The sequence below is a fragment of the Rhinoderma darwinii genome, chromosome 1 (genome assembly GCF_050947455.1).
Source record: "Rhinoderma darwinii isolate aRhiDar2 chromosome 1, aRhiDar2.hap1, whole genome shotgun sequence".
Taxonomy (NCBI): domain Eukaryota; kingdom Metazoa; phylum Chordata; class Amphibia; order Anura; family Rhinodermatidae; genus Rhinoderma; species Rhinoderma darwinii.
This window is the reverse complement of record NC_134687.1, coordinates 250,105,109-250,129,966: the sequence shown is the minus strand read 5'-3', so window position 1 is coordinate 250,129,966 and position 24,858 is coordinate 250,105,109. Positions and strand designations below refer to the sequence as shown.

The 24,858-nt window shown below is 40.5% G+C and overlaps 1 protein-coding gene across 1 annotated transcript in view; it reads right to left on the bottom strand.

The window, feature by feature from the left end:
- Positions 1-6,061: 6,061 nt before the first annotated feature.
- Positions 6,062-24,858, bottom strand: part of LONP1 (lon peptidase 1, mitochondrial) — a 160,874-nt gene continuing 142,077 nt past the window's right edge. Inside the window, exons 15-18 of the mRNA XM_075863488.1 lie at positions 19,109-19,274; positions 18,671-18,879; positions 13,284-13,448; positions 6,062-6,372 (exon numbers count right to left, since the gene is read on the bottom strand). Coding sequence (XP_075719603.1) covers positions 6,223-6,372; positions 13,284-13,448; positions 18,671-18,879; positions 19,109-19,274 — 690 coding nt within the window. The 3' untranslated portion in view covers positions 6,062-6,222. The remainder of the gene's footprint in view (positions 6,373-13,283; positions 13,449-18,670; positions 18,880-19,108; positions 19,275-24,858) is intronic.

Below are 24,858 nucleotides of genomic sequence, written 5' to 3'. Positions count from 1 at the left end.
ATTATTTAGGTCATTTACGGCCTGATTTATATGTTTTATACACTATATATTGTCAATTAGTATTATAGTATGAATGCGTTTTCTTTGGTGCAATTTCTTTTTTTATTTTCACTTCATATCGGTCCCTTCTTTGTACAGTTTTTCCTGGACCGTCTTACATACATATTTTCCCCCCATCCATACCATGCGTCTATGTGGTTTGGCATAACTCCTTATTTTACATTCTCTAGTCCAATCTTTACAATTTCTATATGCACACTTTATAGCCACTTTACCTCCTGATCTAGTCTGCCTATATGTGTCCATATACAGTGTTCCTGTTCCACATTTTCTTAGGCTGCTGTGTGGTGTCTTATTCGCTTGACCACATAGAAGGGACGGAGCGCTGTCAGGGCGGGGGAGTGGCGCACGCACCTTTCGTCCGCTGTCTTCCATCGGGGTTGGCTGTGGGCGGCGATATCCGACATCGCCGTCCCACATCCTCCCTGATGACGCGGAGCCGGAAGTGCGGCGGCGGCCATCTTTGTACCCTCTGTCAGATGCCGTTTGTTTTCCCTCCGACGTGTACAGGTGATTTGACTCCACACACCCTCATGTAGCACTATAAAAGGGAGGTCCCTGCCGGGATGATGCCACCCCCGGACGAAGGCATCCGACGAAACGCGCGCCGGGTCTGGCTATGTTCACACGGAGCATTTTGGGGGAGGAATATCTGCCTCAAAATTCCGTTTGGAACTTTGAGGCAGATTTTCCTCTCCCTGCACGCCGATTTTCGCGCCGTTTTTCGCCAGCGGCCATTGAGCGCCGCGGGCATAAAACAGCGCGAAATACGCTTTCTCTGCCTCCCATTGAAGTCAATGGGAGGTCAGAGGCGGAAGCGCCCGAAGATAGGGCATGTCGCTTCCTTTTCCCACGAGGCAGTTTTACTGCTCGCGGGAAAAAGACGCAGACGCCTCCCATTGAAATCAATGGGAGGCGTTCTCGGGCCGTTTTTGCCGAGTTTTGCGACGCGGTTTCCGCGTCAAAAAACTCGGCAAAATACTCCGTGTGAACATAGCCTTAGCGTCTTCCTCTAGCAGGACCATGAACCCTGGTATGTACGTCTTTCTGTACATGTATCTGTTGCCCATCTCCTAGGCGCATGGTTATCATTGTCTGTGTCTCTTGGTCTTACATTTTGATGGATGTGCTCTACTTATCCTTTTCACTTATGCACCTTGTAGTGGTCGACTTTTTTACATGTCTTCTTGACACAATTCAGACACAGTCAGTGTTGTTACTATAAATGCATCATATATAAAACGTACACATTTATATCTATGGGTGTTCATGCCCCGGTCATATGATATCTTGTTCTGCAAAGGTTGATGCCTTTTTTTGATTGTGTGACTCATGCTTTTTAATGTGTTTGTATCGATTTAACAATAAAATATATATTTTTTATATTCATTATTTTCGTGCCAGTATTGATCTGGTCTTGTTTAGGTGTTCCTATTACGTTTGTGGTCAATGCACCAAGTTTACTTGGTTTTACATGGGGGATGTCTCTTAGTGATACAGATGTAGAATAATTGGGTTTAGTACATGTATTAGCACATCACATAATACACTATATCAGCACATATAGAGTCCTTCCCTGTAGTCCCTCGTGTGTACAATTGGTTATGTCCTATACACACACACATATATACACACACACACACACACACACACACACACATACACATTTTCTTGGGGTGGGGGGGGGGGACATATGTATTGAGGCTATTTCCCCTGACATTTTAAGACCTTAGTGACGCCCCTGGCTGATAGTGCTGCATTGTTGGGTCACTTAGGGAGACCCAGCGATGCAACGGAAAGCTGCAAGCTGTTAGCCATGAGAATTTTGCGGGGGAGGGCCCAATAAGAACTTTTGCATCAGGGCCCATGAGCCTTTAGCTACGCCCCTGGATGATAGATAGATAGATGCATTGATGATGATAGTTAGATATAGATTGATTGATCTATCTATCGATCACCTATCTATCCATCTATGCATCTGTCTATGCGTCTGTCTGTTGGTCTGCCTATACCTCTGTCTCATATATATTGAAATATAGTATAGTTTTATGGCTGGGCCTACACGGCGACTTTGGCCGCGACACAAGTCGCACGGAAAAAGATCACTATGTTCCGTAGTCTACATGGCAAGTAATGAAAGTGAATATGGTCGTGGTAATTTTACTTGCAATGTAGGCTACCGGACAAAGCGATTTTTGGCCATGGGACCTATGTCGTGGCCAAAGTCGTCATGTAGCCCCAGCCTAGAACTATATTATATATAAATATATATGAGACAGACAGACAGACAGATATGAGATAGATAGATATAGAACAAAAATTAGGCAGCACTCCGTTTGAAAAGGTGAAAAAAAGAGGGTACTTTTATTGTCCCATAAGAAACGTTTCAGCTCCTTCCCCTGGAGCCTTTCTCAAGGGGAAAGAGCTGAAACGTTGCTTATGGGACAATAAAAGTACCCTCTTTTTTTCACCTTTTCAAACGGAGTGCTGCCTAATTTTTGTTCTATACACAATTGGGATTTTGGTCTAGTCTCTTGGGCCTGCACCCACACTATACCAGTGCTGCTGGATCTATTTGTCTAGATAGAAAGATATGAGATAGATAGATGATAGATAGATAGACAGACAGACAGATAGATATGAGATAGATAGATAGATAGAAAGTCCACAATCCAGCAGCACCAGTCAAAGTTGTGGATGGGTGCACGCCCTGGGAGCTTGATCACTGCTCCAAATCCAAGTATAGTCGTCCAAAGACAGGCAATACTCCAAGTTTTAGTGAAAAAATTGCTTTTATTTAGCCCTTGTGCAACGTTTAGGCTCAGCGTATGGAGCCTTTTTCAAGCATACAAAAAGTGTGTAAAACAGTGGTATACACTACCGTTCAAAAGTTTGGGGTCACCCAGACAATTTTGAGTTTTCCATGAAAACTCACACTTATATTTATCAAATGAGTTGCAAAATGACTAGAAAATATAGTTAACACATTGACAAGGTTAGAAATAATGATTTTTACTTGAAATAATAGATTTTCTCCTTCAAACTTTGCTTTCGTCAAAGAATGCTCCATTTGCAGCAATTACAGCATTGCAGACCTTTGGCATTCTAGCTGTTAATTTGCTGAGGTAATCGGGAGAAATTTCACCCCATGCTTCCAGAAGCCCCTCCCACAAGTTGGATTGGCTTAATGGGCACTTCTTGCGTACCATACAGTCAAGCTGCTCCCACAACAGCTCTATGGGGTTGAGATCTGGTGACTGCGCTGGCCACTCCATTACAGATAGAATACCAGCTGCCTGCTTCTTCTCTAAATAGTTCTTGCATAATTTGGAGGTGTGCTTTGGGTCATTGTCCTGTTGTAGGATGAAATTGGCTCCAATCAAGCGCTGTCCACAGGGTATAGCATGGCGTTGCAAGATGGAGTGATCTCCCACTTTACCAGCACCAAAGCAACCCCAGACCATTACATTACCTCCACCATGCTTGACAGATAGCGTCAGGTACTCTTCCAGCATCTTTTCAGTTGTTCTGCGTCTCACAAATGTTCTGTGTGATCCAAACACCTCAAACTTCGATTAGTCTGTCCATAACACTTTTTTCGAATCTTCCTCTGTCAAATGTCTGTGTTTTTGCCCATATTAATCTTTTCCTTTTAAGACACAACCAAAAATGTGTACATATAGGGTTAAAATACATTGAACAATGTTGATACTAACCTCTAATTGGTCGATGACCTAGTGAAATAGATAACTAATGATATGGCTGCTACGCTCTGAGGAAGTCACGCGGTGACTAAACGCGTAAGCGTACGCCCCTTTTCCTGACGTCACAGATTGAGTAGTGTGTGAACCCACCTGTGGAGCTATTTGCCACACATGCACGATTGAATTGCACGGTGCTTATGCTAATGTAACCCAGATGGAGTGAGACCTTTCGGCTGATACAGATGCGCCCTGTTCCCTTCCATCCTTGCTTGGAATTTGGTGCTACATATTATATGTTCTATAAAGGAACCTTATTGGGACGGATAGTTCCTTTCAACTGCCGCTGTTACCTTCTGTTCTCCTCTGGTCTAACTGCGGGCTGTCAGTTACAACGTGGACTGCCGAAAGGGCACGGACCTGGCAAATCAACAGTTTGGTACAAAAAAGGAATTTAGCGCCTATTCCCTGATCGACTTTTCGGGAGCTATACTACTGACGCTAAGTATACGAACTGATACATGCCATTGGATAAATCAGTTTCTTTCTTGCCTTTATTTATGTCCATGTGATCGATTGGTGTTTTTCTCTGACACAATAAGGCATATTGGTTATATATGTTGATTTATGATCTACGTACACTAAGAGGTTAAATTTACCTTATATTTGCAACTGACATTTATTTCAGCTTTTGTGTGGCATCGATACACTACTCTTTATCTGAACATGTTAATTTTTTGACTCACACTCATATGTTCTAATTATTAGAGAATGTAAATTGTATGCTACATTTCCTCTATACTATATATGCAATCCTTTATGAATGTTAGATATTACTAATATGAGCTAACTACTAGTTACCCGGCCGGGCTTGTGACGTCTTCTTTGCTTGTTTATTTTAGTATTTGTGTTGTGTTTGTTATTTTGACAGTGTTGCACTTCGTGCTATCTTTGTCATATTTTAATTAATTGTTCAATAAAATTTAATATAAAATTTTTACATACATGCTGAGCCGAGTGCCTATTTGCCAGTGGTAATCTCTGTCCATTCCCCAATTCCCTATCCCCGAATATATTTTTTGTATATCACTCCAATTCACTGGTCGGCACCGTACAACCTGTACTGAGCTGTATTATATGACATGATCTGGTTTTCATATTTTAAGTATGTCCTAGCAGATGCCTGTCCGTTTTAAACGGACAGGCAGTAATACACTGCAATACGAAGTATTGCAGTGTATTATAATACCGATCGGATGATCGCATATTAAAGTCCCCTAGTGGGACTAGTATAAAAGTAAAAAAAAGTTGAATAAAGTTAATAAAAAAAAAGTGAAAAAAAAAAAATGAAAAACCCACTTTTTCCCCTTACAAAAAGCTTTACTATTAAAAAAACACAATAAAGCAAAAAAGTTACATATATTTGGTATCGCCGCGTCCGTAACGACCCCGACTATAAAGCTGTTACATTATTTAACCCGCACGGTGAACGCCGTAAAAAATTAAATAACTATGGAAAAATTTCTGTTTTCTGTTAATCCTGACTTGTGATGTGATAAAAAGTGATCAAAAAGTCGAATCTACTCTCAAATGGTACCAATAAAAACTACAAGTCGTCCCGCAAAAAAAAAAAAGCCCTCATACAACTGCATCGGCGGAACAATAAAATAGTTATGACTCTTCAAATATGGAGACGCAAGAACAAGTCATTTTGAAAAAAATGCGTTTTTACTGTGTAAGTAGTAAAACATACAAAATCTATACAAATTTGGTATCTTTGCAATCGTAACAACCCGTTGAATAAAGTTATTGTTTTATTTATACCACACGGTAAACGACGTAGATTTATGGTGCAAAAAAAGAGTGGTGAAATTTCAGGTTTTCTTCTATCCCCCCCAAAAAAGTTTATGAATAAATTATATGTACCCCAAAATGGTGCTATTAAAAAGTACAACTTGTCCCGCAAAAACAAGCCCTTATACAGCTATGTCGACGTAAAAATAAAAAAGTTATAGCTCTTCGAATGTGACAATGAAAAAAATGGCTTGGTCATTAGGGCGCAGAATGCAAGTAGGGGGAAGGGGTTAAATACGCTTACGCTATTGATTTATACAAACTGCTAAAAAAACAATGCCTATTTAAGGTTATGAATTATTGATGGGGATATACTTTAAGACGACTTTATTCAAACATAGATGACGAATCCTTGTGGCACCAGCTCGATCTGCTGTATGCATGAGGGCGGAAGTTGCCTATAACCAGTTCAAAAATAACAAAATTTAATGCGTGCTCAAGTTAGATACAGTAAAAGCATTTTAATAATTACATTACTAAATAAAGGCCATTAACTAAGTGAAATAGTAAATTTAGTCATAATTAATAAGGGCTGCGTAGCAGCAACATGAAGAAAGTCTTTCCAGTGGCTGACACCGAAATGGAGAGTTACTGGAATTGGCAGGTGTCAGGGTGCAGGAAACACAATATCATAAATTTCATCATAGTGTTCAACAAAATGCACTTCTAGCCCTTCAGTGATAAATGTAGCCAGGTCATAGTAATCTTTCTTGTTTTCCGAAGGAAGGATGATGCACGTAACAGCTGCTCTTTTAGCCTGAAAAGAAAGTGAGAATATCATGAGGGTTGTTAAATCTAGTATTGTAAGAGCACCAATAAATTAAATAAATTTGTGCTCAGAGGTCTTTGGTCCATAGCAAAATTTCATCTTTTTGCATTACATTCATATGAACATAAATATTTAACCCGGAGAATACTGAAGGGTTAAGGGATTTACACTGCAGACTACCTGTGGAGTGTAATGTTTGGTAAATGCACAGTTTGTGTGGGAAGTGGTCACTCTGCCTGCTCACTGAAGCTTTAAAGGAGTTGTCCGATGAAAAACCATGTTTAGTGGTCTCAAAACTTGAAATAAAGCAACTTACCAATGTACTTATTTTCAAAACTGCACAGATTGCCCAATGCCCATGTGCGGTCACTTGGTCCCGTTAGTTTAGAGGGCTTTAAGGTAAGCTGTGACTCATCGCCACAGTCAATCGCAGCAGGGAGCTTCTCCCCCCCCCCCCATACTGTGGGTCAGAACGTAACTAGCGACATGATGAAGGGGCTAGCGGTCTGGCTCAGTTCATTAGCTAAACCTGCCCTCTACTCCGTATTAGATGGAGACTGCAGTGATGAAGAAGGGGAATAACTTAGCAAACAAATTGAGCCCGACAACCAGCCCCTTCATCACGTCACTGGTCACGTGCCAACAGGGGGAGGAAAGGAGCTCCCTGATACATGAGGTTGTGACGATGCATCACAGCCTAGCTGAAAGCCTCTGAACTCCCGACCCATGTGACCACGGCTGTAACCGGGTGCTCCATTCAGTTTTGAAATTACTAAGTTGCTTTATTTCACATTCTGACACCATGTTGACGTTATTTTTGTGCTCTTTAAAATGAAGATTCAGTTTTCCCCCAAAATATTTTTTTTTTAATAGCTATAGAGTACCTTAAACTTTAAAAGATACGTACATTAGATCTTTTTATATGCAATTATTTTTTTTCATGTTTCTCTGACTTCTTCCTATAGTATAGCTAATTAAAATTAGAGCCCAACGAGTGCCATCTCAGTGATACACGACAAACCCTCGCCTCCTCCTTTTGTGTGTTACTATATCAACACAGCAAATGGCACTGTGGCACATACTACACACTCTCAACCTCCACTCTGCTTTGTGAGGTCGTTCACTAAGGCAATCACTTCTTCTTACCCCCATTCACCACTTAAGGGTGTAATATCCCCTCAGTACTTCCTTTCTCCCTGCTGCTGAGATGGTTCTTCTCAGTTACTACAGCCTGCAATGTGACATGTGAGAAGATACAATTAAAGGATCAGCATCGGGTCATCCACTATGGACTTTAAATGTGAGATGAGACATTTAGTTCTAAACGGCATGCTCTTGAAAGACAGCTGCTGACTAATCCAAATAAGGAATATGCCTGCTGCATTAATCAACCGTATTTTATCTATCTTCCTGGTTCTAGGGCAGTGAGTCACCTCAACGGTCAGTCATTTTTAGGTAGTAAAAAATTGTGATTTGCATTTTGAATAGTTTGACATTTCTTTTCCTCACCAGATGTCCCAATACTTTTGTTCATATATAGTGTGTGTGTATATATCTATATATTACACACACATACAGTGTTGCAAGGAAAAGTTGACTCTGGAATTTGCAGATCCCCTTTAGCGGCAATCTCCTGTAAAATGGACAGCAGCGGCTTCTTCCGTGGCGTACTTCCATGATAAACACTCTTGTTTTGTGTTTTTCGAATAGTGGACACATGGTCTTTTGTGGTTACCTTTGGGTTCCCTTTCACCTATTTCAGGATTGCCCATTGTGATCTTAACAGGACACCCACACCTAGGGAGAGTAGCAACAGTCCTCAATTTTCTCCATTAGTAGACAATTTGTCTAACCGTGGATTGAGGTACCCCCAGGTCTTTAGCAATGTTTTTGTAGCCTTTTCCAGCTTCATGCATCTCTATAACACATCATTTGAGGTCCCCTGAAAGTTGTTTGCCTTGAGGTATGGCTCAAACTAACCAATCTTTCTTTAGAAGAACAGATTTGTCAGTAAACAGGCCGTGTGTGGCTTTAATGGGCACAGCACCTGTAAAACCCACACATTCAATCTCATCTCCTTAACCCCTTAAGGACGCAGCCTAGTTTGGGCCTTAAGGTTCAGAGCCCATTTTTCAAATCTGACATATTTCATTTTATGTTGTAATAACGTCGGGATGCTTACACTTATCCAAGCGATTCTGAGATTGTTTTCTCGTGACACACTGGGCTTCATGTTCGTGGTAAAATTTGGTCGATATATTCAGTGTTTATTGGTGAAAAATTGCAAAATTTAGAGAAAATTTTGAAAAAATAGAATTTTTCATAATTTAAATGCATCTGCTTGTAAAACAGACGGTTATACCACCCAAAATAGTTACTAGTTCACATTTCCCATATGTCTACTTTAGATTGGCATCGTTTTTTGAACATTCTTTTATTTTTCTTGGACGTTACAAGGCTTAGAACATAAACAGCAATTTCTCATATTTTTAAGAAAATTTCAAAAGCCTTTTTTTTAAGGTACCTCTTGAGTTCTGAAGTGGCTTTGAGGGGCCTATGTATTAGAAACCCTGATAAAACACCCCATTTTAAAAACTAGACCCCTCAAAGTATTCAAAACAGCATTTAGAAAGTTTTTTTAACCCTTCAGGCATTTCACAGGAATTAAAGCAAAGTGGAGGTGAAATTTGCAAATTTCATTTTTCTTGCTGAATTTCAATTTTATAAAAACATTTTTGTGTAACACAGAATGTTTTACCAGAGAAATACTACTAAATATGTATTGTCCAGATTGTGCAGTTTTTAGAAATGTCCCACATGTGGCTCTACTGCGCTCGTGGAATAAAACACAAGCCCTAGAAGCAAAGAAGCACCTAGTGCATTTTGAGACCTCTTTTTTATTAGAATATATTTTAGGCAGCATGCCAGGTTTGAAAAGGTGTTGAGGTGCCAAAACCGTGGGAATCCCCCAATAGTGACCGCATTTTGGAAACTACACCCCTCAAGGAATTAATTTATGGTTGTTGTTACCATTTTGACCACACATTTTTTTCACAGCACGTATTTGAATTGGGCTGTGAAATGAAAGAAATTTCATTTTTTCCAATAAAATGCCATTTGTGATCAAAATTTCTTATTTTCACAGGGAACAAAATACCCTATTTTGTTGCCCAATTTGTCGTTAGTGTGGCAATACCCCATTTGTGGTGATAAACTGCCGTTTGGGCCCATGGGAGGGCTCAGAAGGAAAGGAGCGAAATGTGTTTGTTGGAGTCCAGATTTTGCTGGATTGGTTTTCGGGTGCCATGTCGCATTTGCAGAGCCCCAGAGGTATCAAAGCAATGGAAACCCACCAGAAGTGACCCCATTTTGGAAACTACACCCCTCAAGGAATACATTTATGGTTGTTGTTAGCATTTTGACCGCACAGTTTTTTCACAGCACCTATTTCAATTGGGCTGTGACATTAAAAAAATTAAATTCTTTCCAATAAGATGTAATTTTTTATCAAAATTTCTTATTTTTACAGGGAACAAAATACTCAATTTTGTTGCCCAATTTCTCCTGAGTGCGGCAATACCCCATTTGTGGTGATAAACGGCCGTTTTGCCGTTTCATTTATGGGTGTTGTGACCATTTTGACCCCATAGTTTTTTCACAGAACTTATTTGAATTGGGCTGGGAATGAAAACAAAATTATTTTTTTCAAATAATATGTCGTTTTGGCTGAAAATTTCTTATTTTCACAAGAAACAAAATACTCAATTTTGTTGCCCAATTTCTCCTGAGTGCCGCAATACCCCATTTGTGGTGAAAAACTGCAGTTTGGGCCCATGGGAGGGCTCAGAAGGAAAGGACCACCATTTGGCCTACTGGGGATTTTCTATTGCGAAGTCATGTATGCAGAAGCACCTGAGGTACCAGTACAGTTGAAACCCGCAAGAAGTGTCCCCGTTTTAAAAACTACACCCTTAAAGGCATTCATCTAGAGGTGTAGTGAGTATTTTGACCGGAGACCTACACCCCATAAACTGTAATGTGGGTTCTCCTGGGTACGGCAATACCCTACATGTGGCTGTTATCAGCTGCCTGGGCACACAGAAGGGCCCAGAGGGGAAAGACGAGGGGGGATAAGCTGTGTGGAGTGCATCAGGGTAAGTAAAACTGGGGTAGATTAAAAATCAAGGACTGTATGATACATCTTAAAACACTCTTTCATACAGAGCTCTGGTTATTCGAGACACGTGTCACATTGATATATTGTGTCATCCCTTATCCCCCTCTTATAGCAGACTTTGCACCTCTTGACTTTTTCCCTTCTTGCCAGTTTGGGGAACTTCTCCTGGAAAGTGTTGCCACCCTGGTATGATGCGTGTGGCCCCACTTCCAGAAGTACTGGGTGCCCCCCCTTCTTGGTTCCTAAAGATTAGGTTCTTGATAATGACCTCTTGAAATTCCAGGAAAGTTCCCCTCTGGCCTGCACATCGACGTATCACGTACACATTGTACAATGTCATCTGTATGATGTGCCCGGCCAGCTTCTTATACCACACCGCATGGCGCTGTAGGGCTTCAGGATTTGATCTGACAAGTCCACCCCTCCCATGTACTTATTGTAGTCCAGGATGCAGTCTGGTTTGGGGGTGGCCTTTCCTTCATATATCCTAAACCTGTAGGTATACCCTGATGCACTCTCGCACAGCTTATACATCGTCACACCATACCTTGCCCTCTTACCCGGCAGGTACTCGCGGAATTGAACCCTCCCTTTAAAATGTACCATTGACTCATCAATAGAAATACACTTCTCGGGGGTGTAGGCTTGGGAAAACCGGGCACTGGAACGGTCTAATAGGGGTCTCCGTTTATACAAACGGTCAAAACTGGGGTCACCTCGGGGTGGGCACGGCTCATTATCAGTATAATGTAAGAAGCGAAGTATTGCCTAATTTATTTATTTTTTTAGGTTACAGTTCAGTTCTGAAGTTGCTTTGAGGGGCCCATATATTAGACACCCCATCAAACACCCCATTTTAGAAACTAGACCCCTCAAAGTATTCACAACAGCATTTAGAAAGTTTATGAACCCTTTAGGTGTTTCACAGAAATTTAGAGCAAAGTAGAGGTGAAATTTACTTTTTTTTTTGTCAGAAAATCCTCTTTATACCATTTTTTTTATAACACAAAAGGATTTATCAGAGAAACGCAACTTAATATGTATTGCTCAGATTCTGCAGTTTAGAGAAATGTCCCACATGTGGCCCCAGTGCAGTAATGGACTGAAGCACCGGCCTCAGAAGCAAAGGAGGACCTAGTGTATTTTGAGGCCTCTTTTTTATTAGGCACCATGTCCGGTTTGAAGAGGTCTTGTGGTGCCAAAACATTGGAAACCCCCCAAAAGTGACCCCAATTTGGAAACTAGACCCCTTGAGGAATCCATTGTAGTTTTCTTGGGATGCATGCGGCTTTTTGATCAGTTTTTATTCTATTTTTAGGTGGCATGGTGACTAAAAAACAGCAATTCTACTATTGTTTTTTTATTCTATTTTTTTTACAGCGTTCACCATGCGCCATAAATGACATATTCACTTTATTCTGCGGGGCGATACGATTACGGCGATACCAGATGTTTATAGTTTTTTTTTATGTCTTATGGCGTTTGCACAATAAAATAAGTTTTGTAAAAAATCATTCACTTTTTGTGTTACCTTATTCTAAGAGCCATAACGTTTTTATTTTTCAATCAATAAAGCCGTGCGAGGACTTATTTTTTGCGTAACGAACTGTAGTTTCGATCAGTACCATTTTTCGGTACATGCGACTTTTTGATCTCTTTTTATTCCATTTTTTGGGAGGTGAAGTGATCAAGCAATTGTGATTGTGGTACGGTTTATTAATATTTTTTTTTACGGCGTTCACCGTGCGGGATAAATAACAAAATAATTTTGTAGTTCAGGCCGTTACGGACGCGGCGATACCAATTATGTATAGTGTATTTGTTTGTTTATATATTTTTATTAATAATAAATGACTGATAAGGTAAAAAAAGTGGGACTTTTACTTTTATTACTTTTATTTTCTTATTTTTACACATCTTTTTAACTTTATTACTTTGTCCCACTAGGGGACATGAGGGCAGGAGGCCCTGATCGCTAATCTAATACACTGCACTACATACGTAGTGCAGTGTATTAGAGCTGTCAGCTACTCACTGACAGCAAGCATAGTGGGTCCTGACGTTGTCAGGACCCACTAGGCTTCCGTCTATGGCATAGCCGGACGCCATTGTTTGGTGTCCGGTTGCCATAGTCACCATCGCCGGCCGCTATCGTGTAGCAGGCCGGCGATGGCAGCTTAACCCCTAAAAAGCCGCGATCTCTATAGAACGCGGTTTTTAAGGGGTTAATCAGCGGGGACACAGCGATCGGTCCCCGCTGTAGGAGCTGTCACAGCTCCTGTATGTGTCGGGAGGACGGCCGAAACGGCCGTTACTCCCGAGACGTACTATTAGGTCATGGAGCGCGAACGATACAGCTGCCATGACCTAATAGTACGTCCAGGAGCGGGAAGGGGTTAATTGAATTTTTTTTTGCCAATTTTAAAATAGTCGTTAACACAGAGGTTCACTTACTTTTTCTCCCTGCACTATGTATAGAGTACGAAGGTAGCCCGTCGGTCCTTCCACATTTGTTTATTTTGTCAGGGCATGGTTTTGTGCATTCAGGAAATGTCTGGCAGTAGCTTATTCTTCTGTAGTAAACAGGTATGGCTAGTTCTATCCAAGTATTGTACAATGCAACCAAACCACTGACTTCATTACAAGCATGCCACTGCTGTGTTTCCAGGCAATAAAACTGCTGTAAAATACATAGGGAGCTAATTGATGTCTGCATACTCACAGCAATAGTTTTTTCTTTGATGCCCCCAACAGGCAGGATTTTTCCGGTCAGTGACACCTCTCCAGTCATTGCCAAGTTTTGGCGAGCTGGGCGCCCTAAAGCAAGGGAAAGCAGTGCAGTAACAATTGTGCATCCTGCACTAGGACCGTCCTTTGGTGTAGCACCCTAGATAAAACAAAGATAGATATTATGTGTATTTTACAACAATCAGGATAAGATCAGAAGAGTAATAGTGTTAAAAAGACAAAATAGCATTGTATTTTGATCCCCTCCCGACATATGCTGTGTATGTATCTATATATATTATATGTGTATGTATACACACACACATTGGAGGTGGGGGGGGGGTTTATAGAACGGGCTCAGCCCATAAGCTTAGCGTGTCGGTTGTATGAAACAGCCGACACTTCACTGAAATGAGCGGGATCCCGCTCGGTAAACCCCTTAAATGCTACGGTCGATAGCAAACGTAGCATCTAAGTCGTTAGAAACCGGTGGCGTCCCACTCAGACGTCCCGACGGCCCCCACTTGACGCGATTGCAGGGTCTGTCATCTTTGTACTCATATTAATAGAAACCTGTAAATATCACGATATACTGCAATACCATAGTCTTGCAGTATATCATGCAAGTGAGCCAACAATTGCTGTTTCAAGTCCCCTAGGGGGACTAATAAAAGAGGTAATACAGGTTTTACATAAAAAAACAAAAAACAATATAAAAACAAACATAACAAATCGCCGTGTGCGAAAAAAATCCAAAGTATTACAATATAACATTATCTAACCCGCATGCTAAACGGAGTAAAAAAATATATATCATTTTTTTTTAAAAATGCCAGAATCACTGTTTTCTGGTCATCTCATACAAAAAAAATGCAATAAAAGGTGATAATAAAACTTGTATGTACTCAAAAATTGTACCAATAAGAATGACAGCTCGTTCAGCAAAAAAATAAGCCCTCATACTGCTCAATTGACAATTTTATTTAAAAGTTATGGATCTAAGAATATGGCAACAGTAAACAACATCAGTTTTTCCCTTGTAAAAGCAGTAAAAAAAAACTATGTAAATTTGGTATTGTCATAATTGTATTGACCCGCAGAATAAAGTTAAAGAGCATCTGTCACAAGTTTAGTAATGCCCAATCTCCTAGCTAATCGAATAGGCGTCATCACATTGATAATGCGTATGTCACAAAAAGTTTATTTTAAAAGTTATGAACTTTTTTCTAAATATGCAAATAAGGCGTTATTAGACAAATGAGAGGGAACACCAGCGATTCTCCTGAGGTGGAGCCTCCTCACAGCCTCTGACACGGTCTATTCCAAAAATTCAGTGTAAGTGTACGTTTCAATTTGATAAATAGAAATTCACTGCCTGTGTAAACATTTAAAATAATTTTATTTAGGTTAATCCAAAAGATTGGGCACCAATGCCAAAGGATCTGACTACAGGCGTTGGCAACACAGATAAGTCCTTGATAGAGTGTCTAAGATATATTAGTTCACAGTTCGCTAGGTTCATACATCAATGCGACATTATACAAGAATAGTCAATTTTATTGCTGGTCTGTTTGCCATAGAGATGTAAAATTCCCATGCCTTTAATGAAGTGTCTAAGATAACATAGTCTCAATACATGTACCACTGCGACACTCCACAAAGGTACTAACAAATATAATAGTTGGTCTGTTTGCCAGAGATTGCAAGATTCCCTACGCGTTTCTACGTCCCTATAACACAGGGGAGAGTCCTCAGGGGTATAAATTGCCTAAATATTTCTAAGTGCCGGTCAGCACATATTATGCTGTTTGTGTGTTTACCGGCGTGCACTAGACACGGATAACTGGTCTAGCGCACACCGAGGAAACACTAGAGCCTTATAAGGCTACTCCAGTGATGTCATCAGGACCTAAACCAATCTGTGTGTGTGACGTCAAGCTGACGCCCACCAGATAGGACGGCCCCTTGGTAACGTCGCAACTAATTGAGTGGATGCATAAAGCATCAGTGATCACTAGGGGAGCTTCGGGCGGCCGAATATACACCACTGAACAAAACAAAACGAGGAAATGAGCGAATGAGGAAGTTGAACTTCCGAGAGTGAGGGCATTGGTGACAGAGGGATAAAAAGGGCTTATTGAAGATAAGGATTTATGCCCCAAGTAAGTATCAATGCAGGGAGTCAGACAGCATTAGATCTAGTGGATGCCAAGTCGAAACTGCACCACTAAATAAAACCCCACTATTATACTAGGGACTAGAGGGGGAAATGAGAAATGAGGTGAGGTACAGACACGTAGATAAGTGCAAATTGATGAGGAAGAAGATTGGAAATGAGGGAGATAGGTAAAGTGGGAAAGGATTCACAAATTTAGAGGAAGGGAAGATAGGATATTTGTTCATTAAGACCCAGTGGTCTGATGGTTTGCATCCTAAAGATCCACTGGGCCTCCTTCTGCAAAATCCTCCTATCCCAATCTCTCCCTCTCACGTGTGGTTGAACATGTTCCATCCGCTGGACTTTAAGGACCGTTGGGTCCCCTGAATGGCATTCCCATACATGCCTGGAGACCGATGTATCTTGCTTCCTAGCGATGTTGCATACATTATCCCTAATTCTCCGCCTAAATTCTCTCTTGGTCTTTCCAACATACTGTGTCTCACAAACACAGGTGATAAGGTACACCACCCCTTTAGTCAGGCAATTGATAAAGCATCTAGTATAGCAAAGTTCTCCTGTGGTCTTGCTCTTAAAGGTTTTAGTGTTCCGAATGGAGCTACATGCTTTACATATGCCACATCGAAACGTACCCTTAAGGTTTGATGATAGCCAAGTTGTAGTTCTCCCCGCCTCAAGAGGACTATGCAATAGTCTATCTTTAATATTACAACCTCTATAGGTGTGGTTATTGGGCCCCACCTATATCTCTGATATTCTATGTCCAGTTTACAAACATATACAAAAACAAATAAAATAGATAGCAACTAAGATACAAGCTGGACATGAATATATGTGATGTGTTCTTTTTTTTAGCACTATTACCTACCACACTAGATTAATTTATTTTGTGTCAATGCAAAGTGCGAAAGCACTAGACACATATTCTTGATACATTGTATCATTTATGTTATAGAACCTGACGTATTTACGATGCAAACATTGGCAGTGAAGCGTTGACTGCCAAGTTATATATCCCTTAAGCGACTCAGTGAAAATAATCTGAACTATACATGTTGGGGAAAACTAACGGAAACTGAGAATTACTGACAGTGATTTAACCTCCTGATGTCGCTATGACTCTGATGATCTCCTCCTTCTCTGGATGTACTTTGAGATTAATGAGAGATTCTCTATTCGCCCCCAGAGCATGTTGGTATGCTGTTTTGAGTACACCACTGGGATATCCCCTACGCTCAAACCTATCTCTCAGACCTCTTGAAATCTGATACTGTAATCCAGTTTCGTCTGGCTTTGATATATTGCCCCTTTGGTATGCCTCTTTTAAGGGGCATAGGGTGCCAGCTATCCCAACTTAGTAGATTGTTCGTTGCTGTATTTTTTCTAAACATTTCTGTCTGAATATAGCCAAGATCAGTTTTCTCTCTTAATGTCAAGGAACGTAATATCCCTTTCTTTCATTTCTGATGTGAAAAAAAGGCCCACATCATTGATATTCAGAATGGACACAAATTCCTTGAACTCACCAGATGTTCCTGACCACAGAATAAACACGTCATCAATGAATCTGAGCCACATCAAGATGGAGGAAGTGTACTTCTCCATATTTTCACAGAACTCAAACTCCTCCCACCAGCCCAGGAAAATCTTTTAGATTAACCTAAATAAAATTATTTTAAACCCCTCTGACACTGTCCTATCAGCATGAAGCTGCTTCACATACAGTATGAGAGACTCTGGCTTATAAAATATGAGATTCAAATTTTTCATATGACACCAGGATCGCAGTTCTAGCTGTGCAACAACCAGAGATATCGCCAGTTGAATACACAGTCGGGAATGGAAGCTGTATACTATATGATCAAACTGTGTTGCTGGGAAGGGGAAGTAGCTGTATGCTGATTGGACAGCGTCATACAGAAAACATTACACCGCCCAGAGTGAAAAGAACGAGTAACCTCCCATTTGGCTATTAGAGCCAAATTAGCATATTTAGAAAAATGCTCATAACTTTTAAAATAATAAAAGTTTTTGAAAAAAAGATCACACTGTAGTTATCAGCAGAAAAGCACTTATTAGTTTAGTTAGAAGATAGAGAATTAATAAACCGGAGACAGAGCCTCTTTGGTATGCGGTTTATAACGCACAGTGAACACGGTAAAAACTAAACCCAAAAAACGGGGGAACCTTTGTTTTTTTTTTCCCATTCCAGCCCACAAAATATTTTTTCCCAGCTTCCCAGTATATTATATTGTACAATAAATGGTGTGTGAAAAACTACAACTCGTCCCGCAAAAAAAAACATGCCCTATTATCAATGGAAAAATTAAAAAACGTTATGGATTTTGGAGGGTGGGAAGTAAAAAGCGAAAATTGGCAGAGGGAAGGGGCTGTATTTTCATTGGCAGTATACATAGAAGATCATACAGAAAAAAAATAAATAAATAAATAAATAAATATATATATATATATATATATATATATATATATATTCCGAAGATGTTCTAATTAGGACCAATGCAATTTGCTTCGAGGGGTTTTCCCATAATCAATATTTATCAGCTATCCACAGAATAGGTGATAAATATCTGATCGTGGGGGTCCGATCCCCAATGATCTTGAGAATGGGCTTACCTGGCCGTCCCTGTGCACTCCATATGAATGGAGCAGTACTGTGCATGCTCAGCCACCACTCCATTAAATTTCTATATAGCTGCCTGACGCTAGACGGGTGGTTTAATTCCCAAATATGGATCAATTAGATTCACACACAGCAATTTGCGGATCTTACAATCAAAATAAATTTTTAGCACACCTGGAGATCTGCAAACGTAATTTCGACAATCAAAAGTGGTCACTTATGAGTATTTACATGTTGAGACGTTTGTAAGCGACTATCAAAATCTGTGGATTATGGATTATCATGTGTAAAGGCACTTTTAAACAATAAAGATGCTCAAAAGTATATTTCTAAATCAGAGGGTAGAACTGGATTAACACAACGTCTTATGTGTTGACCGGTAGTCAGTTCATGAGCCCACGTTCAACGTTGGTCTAATAGTGAAGTCAAAGAATGCAGAATATGTTATACAGGAACTACTGTTTATATGAGATTTATAAAAAATAAAAAAAAGTGTGTAAAGGCAACTAGATTAAGTTTCAAGTATTTGTCATACAAGAGGGGGAACAAAAAAATCACTCACCTCTGGCACATGTAAATGAATGTGTGAGGTCACTAGGAATCCATTATCAGGGTGATTCTTCATCAGGAAGGCACGTCCAAATGTGTAAGCAATTTTAGCACTTTCTTTCATAACATCTCCGAGCTGGCCTGTAACTTCTAAGGAACCATCTTTATTTTCCTTGTCTAGAGGACGGCGAAGGGATGTCTCAATAAAAAGCGTGGAACCTCCTGCAAATCAAAGTTGCCAATTCAAGGATTTGAAATGCATAAGTTACATTGATGAGACAGGTTGAAAGAAGACGCAGGTCCATAAAGTCCGAGCTATAATCCTACAGCGTTAATTTCAGAGGCTTGCACATAAAAAAAACGCACCCTTAGCACCTCTTTTACAATGATGATCCAAAAGAAAAACATTATAAATACATTTCCCAAAAAAACAACTTCCTATTGTACCTACCCATGGCAGTCCAAGCTAAGCCCATCACCACCCCAGGCGGGGTGACATCATACATTCTGTCCACAGTGAAGATTGGCTTGCCTACAAAGTCTTGGAGGTTGGATGGATTCACTTCCACATACTGGGCTTCTCCATTTACAATCTTGTATGCAGACTTACGCAAAACCTTAGGCAGAAAATGCAGATGAGAGAGTTATTTATGCCCCTGCTTATATTAATTTCCTACACAGCTACTTTCTGCATTATACAATCTTAAAAAGCAACGTATCAGATACATAGTTCGTACGGTTGAAAAAAAAAAAAAAGACATGTCCATCAAGTTCAACCAAGGGATGGGAGTAAGGGAAGGGAGAAACTACAGAACTTTGTTTCACCCCTATTGATCCAGAGGAAGAGTGCCCCATTGTCTTTTGAGGGGATATTATATGGAACAGGTTTTTACCATATTTTTTGTAACGGCCATTCATACAAGTTAATCATGCCCCTCCCCCCCAGTCGTCTCTTTTCAATGCTTGCTTAATAGCTTTAATTATTTTAATATTTCCTCATAACGAACATTCTCCATGCCCCTTATAGTTTAGTTGCTCTTCTTTGTATTTTTTCAGTGAACTAGAGGCCAGAACTGAACTGCATATTATATGTTCAATATATTTTTATTGAAAAAAATAAGAGGCTGTATCTGCATGCAAGCCGGCAAAAAAGATGCACATGCACAGAATTACAGAACCATAAAAATAGACATATCAACAAATCAATGAGCTCTTATCTATATGTTTTAGTAATGGTATGTCACACTTTTAAGAGAAGAGAGATGTCAATATGGTGGATGGTGTAGATTGAACATGACAGAGTCAAAAAGTCAACATTAACATGTGACAATCATGTGTCCAGCACAGTAAAACATTGTAGAAGTAACATTCCGTTGTACATCCAAGTAGATAAGGAAGATTACCTTTGTGTAGAGGATAGGGAAAGCCTAAATGCAGGGCTCTTGGTGAAATCAAGCCAATGCTGCCAAACGTTAATATATTTGACATGAGTTCCTCTCTCCCAGCTAACAAGTTCCTCCATTCTGGAGATGCCACCAACACGGTTTAACCATTGTAATATGGTAGGAGGTGCCGTGGATCTCCATTAAAGAGGGATAAGTGATTTAGCTGCCGTCGGAAAGTAAGTCACCAAATCATTTTTGGATGGTCGAAAGGAGCTCGGCATCCACAGTAATACAAGCTTGGGAGTGATGTACAGATTAGTTTTACATATATTAATGTGTGTCGTTACTTCAGACCAAAAAAGTTTTTAATGTCAGAACAATGAAACCATATATGTGAGATGGTACCCACCTGAGCTTTACATCTCTAGCATAAAAAAAAACAATAAATAGAACAACCCTAAGTGTAATGGTACGTGTAACCTATTTAGAAATAAAACAAATGACAACACAACACGACCTTTAGTATGCAATAAAAAGAATAGACAATTAAAGTATATAGATGGAATAAAATCACAAATGCAACCTATACACTAGGACAGAGAAAGAAAAAATTGTGGCAAAAGTATATATTGTGTCAAGGTCCTAAAAGAGAATGCCAATGTGCACTGAATTCAGAGAATAAATATCATAGAAATAATCAAAAATAGTACAACCGGCTATTGAAAATCTCACAGTGGAGACACACATTGATTAGCTTCATATGGAATGGAAATCACATAGCTAGAGCATAGCCACAAAGTGTTGATATAGTGAGGACGAACTAACAATACCTGGAGATACAACCAAGTAAGGATTGTAAACAATGCCCGGATAGGACCAGTTCCACACCACCGCCGCGCTCCCGCACTCTATAACACAATTTAAATCACATCCCACCAAAACCATCACGCTTCCGAAAGTCTGTAATTTATGTAGAGTCCTCGCCAACTAGTCTAGTTATTTACGTAATAATACCTCTTTTTTGTGTATGATTACCAGTACAGATATTGCAATTGCCTATTCTTGTACCCCATCTATATTGTATCGTATGGTTATAGCACCATCTACTGGTGGATTTGTGTACTCCTAGATTGTAGTTCTCTATGTATTATGGGAAAGCTCCTGAGGCATTGTGGGTTATTTCCTGTTCCTGTTTGTGTATGAGTAGCAGCCATTTTCCTCATCATGCCAGTTCTACCTCAAGTTCAGTGCCAACAGCCTGTTCTAAGCATAGTCGGTAAGATCAATATTCATATGTTATAATCCTGTGGTTCACTGTATCAGATATCACATTGTCAGCTTGCAGTATTACCTCATGTTATATTGTGTATGTATAGCAGATTATTTGTATCCTATGCACTGTACAGTTGATATATTCTGAATACTACTGTTATTTCATCCTATAGTTTCACCCTTTCCTGTCTACCAGCAATAAAGAGAAAGATTTCACAGTTTCACAGCCTTTTTCTTAAAAAGACAGGGGGTTTAGCTACATGTCAGATTACACACCGTGTTAACGTGTATGAGGACAGAATAGTGAAACGACTGCTGAGAACAAGCTCAGAAGATCAGACCATAGGGTGCCCGCCATTATCCACGCAGAGCCTGCATACGGATATCGCAGCAACCTCCTAACGGTCGCATCACGTCTCAAAGTCGAGCATCTTCGGTCAAGACAAGGTCCCTGACAAGTGGCTCTAACAGGACATCGATCAGGGAAGTTGCCGCCATTGCCCGCGCAAAAGCTGAAGCGGCAAAAGCGAAAGCCAGCTTCGCAGAACAGGAAATACAGATAAAGCTAGAGAAAGCGCGCCTTGAAGCAACTCTAGAGAAACTCACTGTTGAGAAAGAGACAGCCGTGGAACTTCCAGAAATCGAGAATCGTCGCGGCGTTCTCCAGCCGGAACTTGAACACCAAGATCCAGAACAGCGTACCTTACAATACGTCTATCAACATTCCAAGTCAGAATATGATACCGACCTCCAACTTAACACAAAGGGTTTTATTAACAAGCCAAGCCACCCTGATTATTCAGACCGCCAGAAAGTTGACTATCAGTCTCCTTACTGCGAACAAGAGAATACACATCAAAGGGAAACCGGCTACAACAACTTCTCTTCAGAACAGAAGATCAAAAACCCGCTGCAGCTAAGAGAGACGCCCTTCGCTTCAGAACGGTACTACGCAGGTTGTAATAAATCAGAGACTCCCAACAGGTATGGTCACACACCACACATGCACTCTGACAACACACCAGTAGTCGGATCTAACGTTAATCAAGCCACAATGGACTTTGCCAGATTCCTTGTTCGACGTGAGCTGGTCACCAAGGGACTTGTAAAGTTCAGCGATCGTGCTGAAAACGACAGAGCTTGGCGAGCTTCCTTCCAAAATGCCACCAGAGACTTAGATCTATCATGTAGTGAGGAACTGGATCTCCTGGTAAAGTGGCTAGGAAGTGAGTCCGCCGAACACGCTAAAAGAATCAGAGACATCAATGTAAATTATCCAGATGTTGGTCTTAAAAAGGTCTGGGGCAGACTTGAAGAGTGCTATGGCTCAGCCGAAGTCATAGAAAGTGCCTTATTCAAGAGAATTGAGGACTTTCCTAAAATAGCGAACAAAGGCTATACAAAGCTTAGGGAGTTAAGTGATCTGTTAATGGAGTTGTGTGTCGCAAAGGCAGAAGGGGATCTGGTAGGGTTGACATTCCTTGACACTGCAAGAGGTGTGAACCCCATAGTTCAGAAGCTCCCATACAACCTTCAAGAGAAATGGGTTATGCATGGTTCTAGATATAAACAGACTTACAATGTACTATTTCCTCCATTTAACGTGTAGATTTTGTCTCTGAACAAGCTAAAATTAGAAATGATCCTAGCTTTGATTTCATGCTGTCATGTGCCGCCACCCCTGTTCGTAAACCTCGTAGAGCAATGGTGGAGGTCCACAAAATTAACGTTTCCTCCACAGGTTCAGTCCATAAAGAGTTCAGCTCCCGTCAAGGAGACAAACCCAAAGACCCGAGCAGACAGTGTCCCTTACACAGGAAGCCACATTGCCACTTAGGTGCAGAGCCTTCAGGGAAAAGTCATTAGAGGACCGCAAGGCCTTCCTTAACCCCTTCCCGCTCCTTGACGTACTATTACGGCATGGCAGCTGTATCGTTCGCGCTCCATGCCGTAATAGTACGTCACGGGAGTAACGGCCGTTTCGGCCGTCCTCCCGACACATACAGGAGCTGTGACGCTGCTCTCTTGTTCAGCAGCTGTCACAGCTCCTACAGCGGGGACCGATCGCTGTGTCCCCGCTGATTAACCCCTTAAAAGCCGCGTTCTATAGAGATCGCGGCTTTTTAGGGGTTAAGCTGCCATCGCCGGCCTGCTACACGATAGCGGCCGGCGATGGTGACTATGGCAACCGGACACCAAACAATGGCGTCCGGCTATGCCATAGACGGAAGCCTAGTGGGTCCTGACAACGTCAGGACCCACTATGCTTGCTGTCAGTGAGTAGCTGACAGTTCTAATACACTGCACTACGCATGTAGTGCAGTGTATTAGAATAGCGATCAGGGCCTCCTGCCCTCATGTCCCCTAGTGGGACAAAGTAATAAAGTAAAAAAAAAGTTAAAAAAAGATGTGTAAAAATAAGAAAATAAAAGATTTAAAAGTATTAAAAGTAAAAATACCCCTTTTTCCCTTATCAGTCCTTTATTATTAATAAAAATATATAAACAAACAAATAAACTATACATAATTGGTATCGCCGCGTCCGTAACGGCCTGAACTACAAAATTATTTCATTATTTATCCCGCACGGTGAACGCCGTAAAATAAAATAATAATAAACCGTACCACAATCACAATTCTTTGGTCACTTCACCTCCCAAAAAATGGAATAAAAAGAGATCAAAAAGTCGCATGTACCGAAAAATGGTCCTGATCGAAACTACAGTTCGTTACGCAAAAAATAAGTCCTCGCACGGCTTTATTGATGGAAAAATAAAAACGTTCTGGCTCTTAGAATAAGGTGACACAAAAAGTGAATGATTGTTTACAAAACGTATTTTATTGTGCAAACGCCATAAGACATAAAAAAAAACTATAAACATCTGGTATCGCCGTAATCGTATCGCCCCGCAGAATAAAGTGAATATGTCATTTATAGCGCACGCTGAACGCTGTAAGAAAAAAAAGAATAAAAAAACAATAGTAGAATTGCTGTTTTTTAGTCACCACGCCACCTAAAAATAGAATAAAAACTGATCAAAAAGTCGCATGCAACGCAAGAAAACTACAATGGATTCCTCAAGGGGTCTAGTTTCCAAATTGGGGTCACTTTTGGGGGGTTCCAAATGTTTTGGCACCACAAGACCTCTTCAAACCGGACATGGTGCCTAATAAAAAAGAGGCCTCAAAATCCACTAGGCACTCCTTTGCTTCGGAGGCCGGTGCTTCAGTCCATTACCGCACTAGGGCCACATGTGGGATATTTCTCTAAACTGCAGAATCTGGGCAATACGTATAAATTTGCGTTTCACTGATAAATCCTTTTGTGTTATAAAAAAAAATGGTATAAAGAGGATTTTCTGACAAAAAAAATATGTAAATTTCACCTCTACTTTGCTCTAAATTTCTGTGAAACACCTAAAGGGTTCATAAACTTTCTAAATGCTGTTGTGAATACTTTGAGGGGTCTAGTTTCTAAAATGGGGTGTTTGATAGGGGTTTCTAATATATGGACCCCTCAAAGCAACTTCAGAACTGAACTGGA